The sequence below is a fragment of the Nestor notabilis genome, unplaced genomic scaffold (assembly GCF_000696875.1).
Source record: "Nestor notabilis isolate BGI_N333 unplaced genomic scaffold, ASM69687v1 scaffold15676, whole genome shotgun sequence".
In the NCBI taxonomy this organism is placed as follows: Eukaryota; Metazoa; Chordata; class Aves; order Psittaciformes; family Psittacidae; genus Nestor; species Nestor notabilis.
The window spans coordinates 43-11,699 of record NW_009931614.1 but is presented as its reverse complement, the minus strand read 5'-3'; the positions used below and the strand labels follow the sequence as shown (position 1 = coordinate 11,699).

Here is an 11,657-nt window from a genome sequence, read left to right as displayed (position 1 = left end):
TGCCTCTGCCTGGCCAGCCAGGGAGCTCTGCTCACACAGAGAGTGCCGCATCGCTGCCTCCGGGACCAGGGACCACCGGTTCTCCCCACCTTGGCAGGTTTCCCCCTGCTTTTTCCCTCCCTACTGGCCTTGGTAATGCCACGCAGGGTCACACTGGTGCAGCCCATGGAGCATTCAGCTCAGAAGCTCTTGAACGTGCTCATTAGTCTTATGGTATCCCACAGCCTGTCCTGCACAGCCTGTCCCCGCACCGTGGATGCTGCCTCCCAGGGCTGCACCTCACGCCTGTCTCCTCCCAGAGCACACACAGCTCCTCTGGCAGCGCTTTTCAACACCAGCCACCAACAGGGCTCACGGCCACCTCGCAGGCAGCTTTTTGGCAGATGAGGGAACAGGGCTTTTCTTCACCAGCTGCTTCTTACAGTATCTACCTCTGCTGCTCGAGGGCTCTGAGCCCTCCCAGCCTGTGGACATTGCCCTAAGTGACACTGTGTAATTAAGCTTGTAATTAGGTGGGTTTGTGTAGGTTGTGCTGCTCTTTCTACTGGGTCTGTCTATGCAGAGAGTCACGCACTTTGGGCAGAGGTAGGAGATAGGCAGGATATCTTTGGGAGATAGGCAGGGAGCAGCAGAAGTGAGAAGTGAGGCTGACACTAGGGCAGGCATGGCTGAGCTCCTGCATCTCCTCCACTGACAGCAGGCATGGATGGACCCACAGCGGGGCATGTTGCAGGGCAGCCATGTGTGTGTCTGCCTAATGTTTTATCCCATGCAAAGTGGCACAGCATCATTAAGGATAGGGGCCCATTCCTTTCATTCCCACCAACTGCCCCACACAGCCATGAAGTGGAGATCAAAGCTGTTCAAGCAGGAACTGAGGATGTTCCTAACAGAGGGGGCCTGTCTCATGGAAACAGGCAGGAAAAACCCCAGGACATCACACAAGAAGGACATGGAAATGACAAAATCCAACTGAGGACTTATCAGGCACTGTTTTCCCACAGGGAAGGGACGGGTATGCTCAAGTCTCCCTGGGCTTGTAGGCTGTTGACAGCACCACAATCAGCATCTCCCTTCATCCTTCTAATCCTTCCTACCCTGGCACTTCAGCCAGTGTTTCCATGTTCACTCGTTTGTTTCATAAAGGTCCGTATTTGCTTATTACGTGCTGGACCAGCACGCTCAGGATGCAGCAGCTCCAGGGGAGAGCAGCGCCCGTGCGATGCCTCCGAGCACAGCCTCCAAACAACAGCTGGAGCTGGAAAAACCACCACCAGCAGGGAAACAGCCAGGAGGGATGGCAAAACCTGCCTCCCTGAACCTGTTTGCTTTGCAGATGTACACATACCTGGCACAGTTACTCGCTGGTGGGGCTTTGCTGTCTGTTAGTGCAATATGAGGGGTCCTGCTAGATCAAACCCACCGTAAAGCTACTGTGAACGCCTGTGATTGCACCAAACTGGGAAATTGGACTTGCTTTGTTTCTACTACCTTCATTTAACAGTGAGTGCCGATTACTCAAAGCGATATGGGCAGGACCTGGTAATATAGCATTACTGTAGCATTAACTTAAGGGGATGATCCAGTTGCCTGCAGTGTAAATACTTTGTGGCCAGGAACCCTGCTTTATCGCTTTGTATAGTTTTAAAGTAGTTTAAAGATTGAATAACATAAAATAACATAATATAATGTTATTTATGTTATTTCCCACGTGAAGAACTCCTGTAAACCTTGCAGTATTGAAACTCAGTGAACAAGGCATCTTAGACAAGCTGAAAAACAAATGGTGGTACGATAAGGGTGAATGTGGAGCCAAGGACTCCGGAAGTAAGGTCAGTCGCTGAAGGTCTTTTTGTACTGATTAGCAATCACATTTTGACCCACTGTTTGTTTATACAAAGAATGACTTTCAAAAGTTGATATTTACATTTTGAAGGTTGAAAGAATAGAAAAAATAATTAAGTCTCTGAACGTGACAGCATTTTTCTTGTATGCAGTAACAGACTGTAGTTGTAAGTATGTTTTACTATTTAAGTATTTTGCTAGAAAAACATGGAGAGAGAAGCCCCCAAAGCCTCCCAGGCTGGTACCTTCATTTAAATGTGCAAGTTTCAGCACAGTCAATGTGTATTATTCAGGCCAGCACCTTTTCTTATTTTTAGTTTTATTGAAGAAAACACATTTTTGTTTCAAACTTGTGACTTACTTACATTCTCTACATGTCAGTTTGGGAAACAGTCACATGCTTGCTAAGGGTGGGCCATTTCAGGACAGGCCTGTAACAAGGGGAAAAAAATGCCCTTCCTGCCCTATTTCCCAATTCAGTTTGAAATTGGTTTGATTTTTTTAAAAATCTAGAAATACTATTAACTCATTATGTAACGAATATGTATTCTTTTTTATGCTGCTCTGAACCCTTTTGCTGCTGCAGTGCCCCGTCTCACACTGGCCACTGCTGTGAAGTCCAGTGGAGATCCCGCCCCTGCGGTGGCAGTGGATCAGCCCAGTAGCTGCACACTTAAATTGCAGGAAGTATGTACCTTACAGCACTCTGCTGAAAGGAAACACAGAGGATTTTTAGTTTGGTTTTAATGCTTATCGAGGCATTGAGGAGAAAAATCCTGTAGAAGTGCTGGGCTTGTTGGAGTAAAGGACGTTTTGAAAGGCACTGAGAGGAGAGATCCAGCTCCAGCTGAAATCAGTCACAGTCGAGTGCCTGACTCCCCTGGTGCCTTTGGAAGTGCTCTCTATAATCATTCAAACAGAAAACTGTAATTTGGAAGCACCCTCTCAGTGTTGGAGGACAATTTCAAGTTCCATCAAAGGCAATAATAAAAATTCATTGATTTCAGCTGGACTGGAAGTTGCTAAGGCACAACCCTGTAGCTGGTGTCTGAGATAAATTTGGGATTTTGGGACATCTGAATGTGCAGCAGCTGCAGAAGGAAACTGTGATTGAAAAGAGGTGTAAATGAGTAACAGCTTTAGTTTAAATGGCAGGATGTTTGCTACAACTAACTCTATGCAAACTTCCCATGAAGTGAACAGGTACTTACAAGGTAGACAGTATTTTATCCTGACTATATGCAAGTATTGCCCTCCCTGAAGGGACTTCTAAACCGAGCTCTGCCAGCAGGCATCCCGCAGGCACAGCCCCTTGCGTTATCTGCCTGTCCAGGCCCACCAGCGTCAACTCCATCCAGCCTGCGCAGCAGCAAAAGGGTTGCAGCAGTATTTAATCTGATCACAGAATCCTGTTTTAAAAACACAAGCCTTCTGCCCCCTCTGACATGTATTGAAGGAAGGTAAACCCTGGCCAGCCCTTTTTTGTGTGTTACGATGACTGGTTTTATTCAGTAACTATTTTCCCATGGTCACCAAAGGTGCTAGTTTAGCTTAGGGCCCTGCTGCTTGACCTTAAAGTAACTGACCATCTTCCTAGGGTGGTTTTTTTTTTCTCCTAACTGTTGAAAAAAAGGTAGATAAGTTTAGCAGCATCTCAATAATTTTATTTACATTCACCAAAACTAAGTGTTTTACTCTGTTTTAAACCTGCTGTTTTACACAGCCACTGCTTTCCCCATAGAGCATTCCCCGGGTGCCTTTGCCACCAGGGCTGCTCGGCCATAGGCAGATTTGTTCTAGGATGCTGAAGGCCTGGGGAAATCAGTGGCCAAAAAACCTCATTGCCTTGGAGTCAGTGAGAGACAGAGCAGTCACCGGGCTGCTGGGATGGGAGGGAAAGCAGTGAGCCGTGAGTGGGACACTGAACCCACGAGTGTAGTTATTCCAGCTAGGATTAAGTGCTATGTAGCCTGTTGTCTGTCTGCCTGCTCCTCACAGCAAAACTAACGTCGCGGCTCATTTCTCTTAGGACAAGACGAGCGCTCTGAGCCTGAGCAATGTTGCTGGGGTTTTCTATATCCTTGTCGGAGGCCTCGGGCTGGCCATGATGGTGGCACTGATCGAGTTCTGCTACAAGTCTCGGGCCGAGTCCAAGAGAATGAAACTCACCAAGAACACGCAGAACTTCAAACCTGCCCCCGCCACCAACACCCAGAATTATGCTACCTACAGAGAAGGCTACAACGTGTACGGCACAGAAAGTGTGAAAATCTAGGGGTACGGCAGCAGTCCGGGGCCTAAAACCCTCTGGGTTTTCTTTCTTTCTGGCTTTTTTTTCAGCTGTGTGTGATCTTTGTTGTGTGAATCAGCCACTGCTGCAAAAGGGCTTGTGAAACATCATCTGGTGGCCATCTCAGAGTATTAGTGATGTAAATGTCTTCCCTGAACAGAAGTAAGCTTGGTACCATCCTGTATCGTCAACAGTGACAGCTGTTTTCCTAGAATCACAGAATGATTAGAGTTGGAAGGGACCTTAAAGCTATCTAGTTCCAACCCCCTGCCATGGACAGGGACACCTTCCACTAGACCACATTGCGCAAAGCCTCGTCCAGCCTGGCCTTGGACACTGCCAGGGATGGGGCAGCCACAGCTTCTCTGGGCACCCTGTGCCAGCGCCTCAGCACCCTCACAGGGAAGAATTTCTTCCTAATATCTAATCTAAATATACCCTTTCTCAGTTTAAAGCCATTGCCTCCCTCGTCCTGCCACTACATGCCCTTGTTGAAAAGTCCCTCTCCAGATTTCTTGCAGGCCCCTTTTAGGTGTTGGAAGACTGTCGTAAGGTCTCCCCTGAACCTTCTCTTCTCCATGTTGAAGTGAGTAACTTCTCTCTCCAGCATTGTGTTAGTTCAGTGCATATAAAAGTGCTTTTGTTGGTTGCTTTAAAAAATATTGTCATCAGAGTTCACGTCTTTCTTGCTAGTGACCTCTTCCCCTTTATTTCTTAAGCTATAATCAGGCCAGGTAAGTGCTTTTAACAAGTCTCAAAAAAATCTACAATAGAACAAAGTCCACACTAGAAACCATGATTTCCGAGGCATCAAAAGTAGGGTTGAATTGCTGAAAAACTGAATGGAAGTCAGTTGAACTACTGACTCTGTTGGCCCATCACCCACAGACTCTGCCTCTCCCAGGCTAAGCTTTCCTGCCCCTCACCACCGGGCAGTGATGAAATCTTTCTGGTTTTGTTGTAGATCCTCCCCCTGACAGCACGCAAGAGGAGAAGCAGCAGAGAATGTGGCTACTTCATGGATTCGGACCACCTGAGCCAGTTGTACTCTCTCCGAGGTGTCAGGCATGACACGCGTTGATGATGGTGCAATGTACTTTTAATAGGAAAAACTGATATTTTTTTCCTTCAGTGCCTTATGGAAGACTCTGAGACTCACAACAATGCAAACCATCACCGAAATATTCTTGCTTTGCTTGAAAGAAGAGAAAGAAAACCGAAGGAAAGGAAAAAGAGAAAAGGAAAGAAAAGAGAAAAAAAAATAAAAGAGAAAAGAAAAGAAAAGAAAAGAAAAGAAAAGAAAAGAAAAGAAAAGAAAAGAGAAAGAAGAAAGAAAAGAGAAAAAAAAGAGAAGAAAGAAGAAAAGAAAAGAAAAAAAAAGAAAAAAAAGAAAAAAGAAAAAAGAAAAGAAAAAAGAGAAAAGGAAAAGAGAAGAGAAAGAAAAGGGAAGAAAGAAAAAGAAAAAGAAGAGAAAGAAGAAAGAAAAGAGAACAAAAAGAGAAGAAAGAAGAAAAGAAAAGAAAAAAAAAGAAAAAAAAAGAAAGAAAAGAAAAAAGAAAAGAAAAAAGAGAAAAGGAAAAGAGAAGAGAAAGAAAAGGGAAGAAAGAAAAAGAAAAAGAAGAGAAAGAAGGAAAGAGAAAAAGAGAATGAAAAGGGAAGAGGAGAAAGAGAAAAGAGGAAAAGGAATGGACAGGTAACAAGATACTAGTATGTGGAAAAAAAAAAATCTTGTACAAAAATCAGTGCAACAAAAGCCATTCTTTGATACCACTGCACAGTAAATGAACTTGTGTCCTGAAAGCAAACCGCAGCCGGTTTCATCAGCCACCCCAATCGTATCAAATTGTGAACCTCCTCCTGACACAAAGCCTCAGAAGTCTGCTGCGTGCGAACACGGACTGGCCTGTCACTGCTTGTACGAGCTGATGTCAAGATGTTTCTGTATTTACTTACCAGTGGTGTGATTTATTTTTGTTTCTGAGCCACTTTAACTCTCCAGCTAATCTGAGCAATTCTGTATAGCAGTAAAAGGTGGGACACCTGGAGAAAAGAAGCCGTGCATTATAGCCAGTTAAGGTCAATGACTGTGAATCTGTAAATCCAAAAGAAAGTAATCTGTGGAACTGCATGTCTTGCTTCCAGATCAGTAAATTAATTTCTTGACAAGGTAGCTGAAGTGCAGGCAGAAAATATTGCATTCCTGGGGTTTTCTTCTATCATCAGGCATACCTACAGGTGCTTTATTAAAATGACATTGGGTGGCTTTTAAAAAGAAAAAGAGAAGAAAAGCTACTTGCTGTTTAGGTTCAGACCATATATCTCTTTTCTTGCTGTGCATTTGCATTTTAATTCAGTTTAATATCAAGCAATGAAGCAAGAGAAGCACAGGTTAGTTTTGCCCAGGCCTGCTTCTGCTTCCCCCCTCCAGTTCTCTCACAACTAGCACTGTGCTCAGCTAATGCTTCTCCGGAATGGTCATTTTAAACCAGAAGTAAGGAAAGAGGATAGTAATTCAAAGTAGAGCTGCAGTTCCAGGGTAATATTAAGCGATCTAACATGACTCCTGCTAGTACTGTTATATTATATCAGCTCCTGCCAGCTCTTGATTCATGGCTACTGGTGAGAGGATACTCCTGTCCTTGCCCTCTCTGGGAAGAGGACACCGCGCTTCAGCTGACACTGGTACAGGTAGGGGCTCACTTATTACTCACATCAACGTCTTAGACAGCAGCAGCATTTCAGCCTTGAACCTCTGCCTGGAAACTACTTAACTTCATCTTAAAAATAAAATAAAATTTAAAAAAAAAAAAGCAAAAGACAAAAAAAACCCCTTTAAACATATTGTCAATCACATGGGAAATGTTCAGTGGAATATCTGCATACTAATTACCTCTAATCGACAATATGTATTTTCTGTAGTTTACTATAGAGTTTTATTTCATCAGTAACATACAATGAAAAGGAAACTCATTTAAACCAGTCTGACCCTTAGGCGTTTAGTTTGCTGATGATAGATTTGAACTTTTAATAGGATTTAAAAAACAAACAAAAAAAAAGATTCTATGGGGAAAGTCTTGTTAAAAATAAGTATTTCCAACAAATTGTAATATAAAAACCATTTTAAAAGCTCGTAGGAGAATAATTTATTGTTCGAGTTTTTAACAAGGTATTGACAACAAATTGTTGGTCAGTTTTCATTTTCTTTTCATGAAACTGTGATTTCTTTTCAACTTCTGAAGGCGACCACAGCCCCAGCGCGGGCGAGCTAAAGCTGTGCAGTACGAGTTGTATTTAAAACAAACGTTTTTCTTAAAAGCTGTATAAAAGATGTATGTTTATCAGATTAATTTTTAAGTGGCAGCTTCACACCAGTGAAGGGGGTTTGAGAAATGGTTTGATATTTTTTAAACTTGCATGTAAAGCTAAAACAAAATGTGTTGAGTGCTTACCAATCCCGGCTACCAACTTCAAGCTATCGGAAGTTCGGCAGTAGTCTCACAATGATTTGTTTCAGTATGTTTTACTTTGGGGGATTTGGGGGTTCTTTGATTCTTTCCTTTTTTTTTTCTTTCCCTTTTTTTTTTTTTTTTTTTTTTTTTGGTAATTTGATTTCCTGGTTTGGGTCTTTGAAACTGCACTTCAGTGAGCAGAAAAAAATTGCCAAGCAAACTAATGGCTGTAAAAGCATAAACTGCATGTGTGGGCATCAATTACTGAGCCTCATTTTAATGAGGTGTTGTACAAAGAGTTTTAATACATTTTGTAAATAAAACTGTAAAGAAAAAAAGAGCCAGCTGATCTTTTCCCCAGAGGAGGAGGCAAGCCTGTCCCTCTCTGCTTAGGATGTCCCACAGGGATTTAGTTTGGGGCCACCCACAACACTAAACCGAGGGCACTGCTGAGAACTGCATATTCCTGTTTTGGTACCCTGGCTCAACCAGCCTGGTGGTGCCCATCAGAAACCAGCTCCCACTGGGCTCCTTCCAGGGTCCACATGGGTGCCAAGTGCCCAGTGCCTGCTGAGGGCTGGGCGAGAGCAGCGCAAGACTTCGCTGTGGGGATGTAAAGATCATCTGGTAAAAGAACCCAACAGCGAGGGCCCTAGGCAGGGAGTGCCACTGCAGAGCCAACAGCATGGGACCTGGGTGACTGGTCTGATACCTCCTGGCCAAAGCATACCCTGAAACTCAAACACACTTGCTGCATGGAGGGTCCCCGTGATGGTGTCCCTGGCTGCAGGGAAAAACACATCTGCAACCACATCAGTGCCTTTCCCAGGGCAGCACTCAGTGCCCAGCAGTGGGTCCTGGCTGTGGGCCCTGCTGCCTTCAGAACAGCCATCAGCTGTGGTGCCCGTTGTACATGAGCACAGTGGTGGGGCACAGGCACTGAGCCCACCTGCATGTCTTCAGCCAAGTCTTCAGCAAGAGCAGAATAAGCTCAGGAACAAACAAGGGCTAAGTAAGAGCAATAAATAGCAAGCATTTGACATCAAACCATCCCACAAGGCTGATGGGTTTGGGTTGCAGGTTACTGTGCTCAGCACTACCAGGCCCTCACTGAAAGAAGCCTATATACATGTGAAGTGCCCACACAGCGAATGCGTGGAGCCATGAAAAAAATACCATCCTGTCCTTTCGCCTTCATTTCACACTCGACATCCAGGCCAACATGGGCAGGATGCATTTCTCTAGGGAGTAGTCTTGATCCACTCCCCACGGCCACACGCAGCCTTCTCCCGTCCCCATGTACCTGCCAAAACACACTGCTGTGAACAGGGCTTAGTTTGCCTGCAGAGCCCCAGCACCGAGCTGGGAGGGTGTGAGCGACACGGCAGTGCCGGGCTGACGGCTGACCCATCTGCTGGAGTCACACTGAGCACCACATCCAAGCAAAACGGGTGTTGAGAGTTGCTAATAAATATGTATTATCAGGTGGAACTGATTGGGGCTGGGGTGAAGTGGCACAGCTGCATGCACTGAGCTGGGAGAGCCCAGCTGGCCAGGGCAGGGTGGGGGACAGCCCCATACAGGGCCATGGCCACAAGGATGAGGCACAGGAGCAGGTCCTGCTGCCCTGGGTCAGGCTCGGACAGTCTATGTTAAGCCAAGACCTGGACTTCACAACATACACGGCAGTGAAAGGAGCAGGGCTAGTGCAACAGCCCTGGAACACAGTGCTCTGGCATGCCCCAAAGTGACTTTGCCTCCAGACTTTTGGGAGAAAATAATATAAGGAAATATTCAGAGCAATTCATCCAGTTTCCAGAGCCGTCAGTGGGAGCAAAAGCACCTCAGTGGTATCCAAGTTCAAACCTAAAAAATCCCAAACCCATAGCAGCTCTGCTTCACAGTAAAGAGCACATCCGACAACAAAATAAATAATAAGCTGTAACGCAACCCCCACTGTATATTATGGCATCGGTTTCCCTCTAAGATTTTGTACAAAGCACTGAACCATTATTTTTTAATAATTATTATTTATGGTTATTAAAATAATAATACGTGATGGTTATTAAAATTAAATTACAAAATGTCTTTGGTGCTCATATTCATCATCTCAGTCTGGAAAATTGACTCTATTTTGCAGGCAGCAATACATAAACAAGCTCTGGATAATGATAGCTCTATTCAATTAAACTGAAGGATTTAAGTGCAGAGATAGTATTTCCATGGATATTACAAATTTCAAAGTAGCATTAAAACTCAGAACATAATACATCTAAAATTGGGATCAGGGAGGACAGTGCCCCCAGCAGCAGCAGCGCTTACATCCCAACACGCTGCGGAGTGCCCCATGGCACCAGGGCTGCAGGGAAGGCCGAGGCTGGCCTTTCGCCATGGGCTAGCACTGGAGGGGCCAGGAGCCCCACTACCACAGTGGGACCCCTGGTCCTTTAGGCCAGATTGGACGGGGCTTTGAGCAAGCTGGCTAGTGGGAGGCGTCCCTGCTCCATCCCCAAGATTTCAGCACCCATCAGTAGAGGAGTTACTGGGATGGTTTGTAACATCTCAGCCTCGCTCCAACAGCATCGATAGACGTGCTTTCCAGCTTCCCCCACTGTGGACACAGGCACCGGCACCAGCCGCCACACTAGGCGAGGAGCAGGCGGACACCGCACCAGTACCCAGAGAGGAGTGTAAGCAAAGGAGCTGCCATACAAGCCTTATGGGCAGCATAACAGCAAAACCTCTGCCCCTTCCCGGCTACCAGGCTTTCCACTCCCATCTGCTGTCTAGTGTGGTTGATAAAGCTCGCTGGAAGCACCTGCGTTGCCATTCTTGCTTGACACCCTGCAGACTGATGTGCTGGGTGGTGGTACTGCCATGGGCTGACATGGAGGGCAGGATAATGACACCTTCGTGCACAGACCAGATATTTATTTATTGTAGTTTCTAACATTGAAGTGTTAGCCCTAAATTATTGATGATAGCTGTGGCATTTCAGGATGACAGGACGTCTTACAGAAGAGCAAGAGGACAAGTTCCCATTCCACAGCAGCTTGTAATCAGCAGAGCAGGAGGGGCAGGGAAGGTGCCGTGAGAAGTGACAGAGCACAGGGCACAGGAGAGCAGAGCTGAGGAAGAGCAGAACATTTCCAGCAGTGCATCATTCCCAGCTGGTGAAGAGGCTGTTGACATCCCCAAGCAAGCAGGCAGAGCTGACATCTAAAGGTGAACACGGAGCCAAGCTGTAGCAGCAGGTGAGGAATGAAACCAGGATGAGCAGTGGCACCTGGGCTGGCCTGGCAGGCAGTTACAGGGGATTGTCCCATCACCTATTTTGTTGCAGTTTCGGGTTTTTCATGCTTTATTCTAGTTTTAGGCAGAAAACAAGCTAAAGCCAAAGAGAGCTGGCTCTGAGGAAGGGCTGGGAAGCACAGCGGGTGCTTACAGAACTGCCCTCCAAGAGTGGGGACCTGCACAGACACCATAGAGCTGGGCAGGGACAAGGTCCACAAAGGTTGAACAGGGTCCACCAAGCACCTTCATGGCAAAGCAGGGTAGGACACCTAAAGCCTATAAAAACACACAGCACAAACCACAGCCATGGTGCTGGTGCTGACTGGTGCTTTAGGTAATGTTTAGCACATAAATAAAGCAATTGACCAATTAATAAGCACATGGCAGATGCTTGAGATGCTGTAATGAGCGAGGAAATGTCTGATTTAGCACCAGAAACTGATTGAAGAGTACAGAAGCAGAGCTGCAGCCCGTGCAGGAGGGCAGGAGCCCTGACTGCAACCTGATGCGTGGCAGGTTTGGGTCAAGGCCACAAGCCAGGGGCTAACAACAAAGGCTTGGTCCCTGCTGCAGTGGCACAGCAGGGCACAACGGGGGAAAGGGGATAACGCCACAGAGCCAGGGCCTGGGGCTGGTGCGCAGGACGGGCCAGCTCCGCCCGTGCCTCCATTGCCGGCTGTGAAATGCCGCCCCTCGGGCCATCAAGAGCCCGGCAGCGCGTTGGCCCTTGGCCTCTGGACCATGACAGTGCGCCATGAGCGTGTGCCATGAGACGTTTT

At 46.2% G+C, this 11,657-nt stretch overlaps 1 protein-coding gene across 1 annotated transcript in view; it reads left to right on the top strand.

Moving 5' to 3' along the window:
* GRIA3 (glutamate receptor, ionotropic, AMPA 3) overlaps positions 1 to 5,385 on the top strand; it is a 145,423-nt gene extending 140,038 nt beyond the window's left edge. The window contains exons 14-16 of the mRNA XM_010015997.1: positions 1,718 to 1,832; positions 3,875 to 4,122; positions 5,100 to 5,385. Coding sequence (XP_010014299.1) covers positions 1,718 to 1,753 — 36 coding nt within the window. The 3' untranslated portion in view covers positions 1,754 to 1,832; positions 3,875 to 4,122; positions 5,100 to 5,385. The remainder of the gene's footprint in view (positions 1 to 1,717; positions 1,833 to 3,874; positions 4,123 to 5,099) is intronic.
* Positions 5,386 to 11,657: the final 6,272 nt, after the last annotated feature.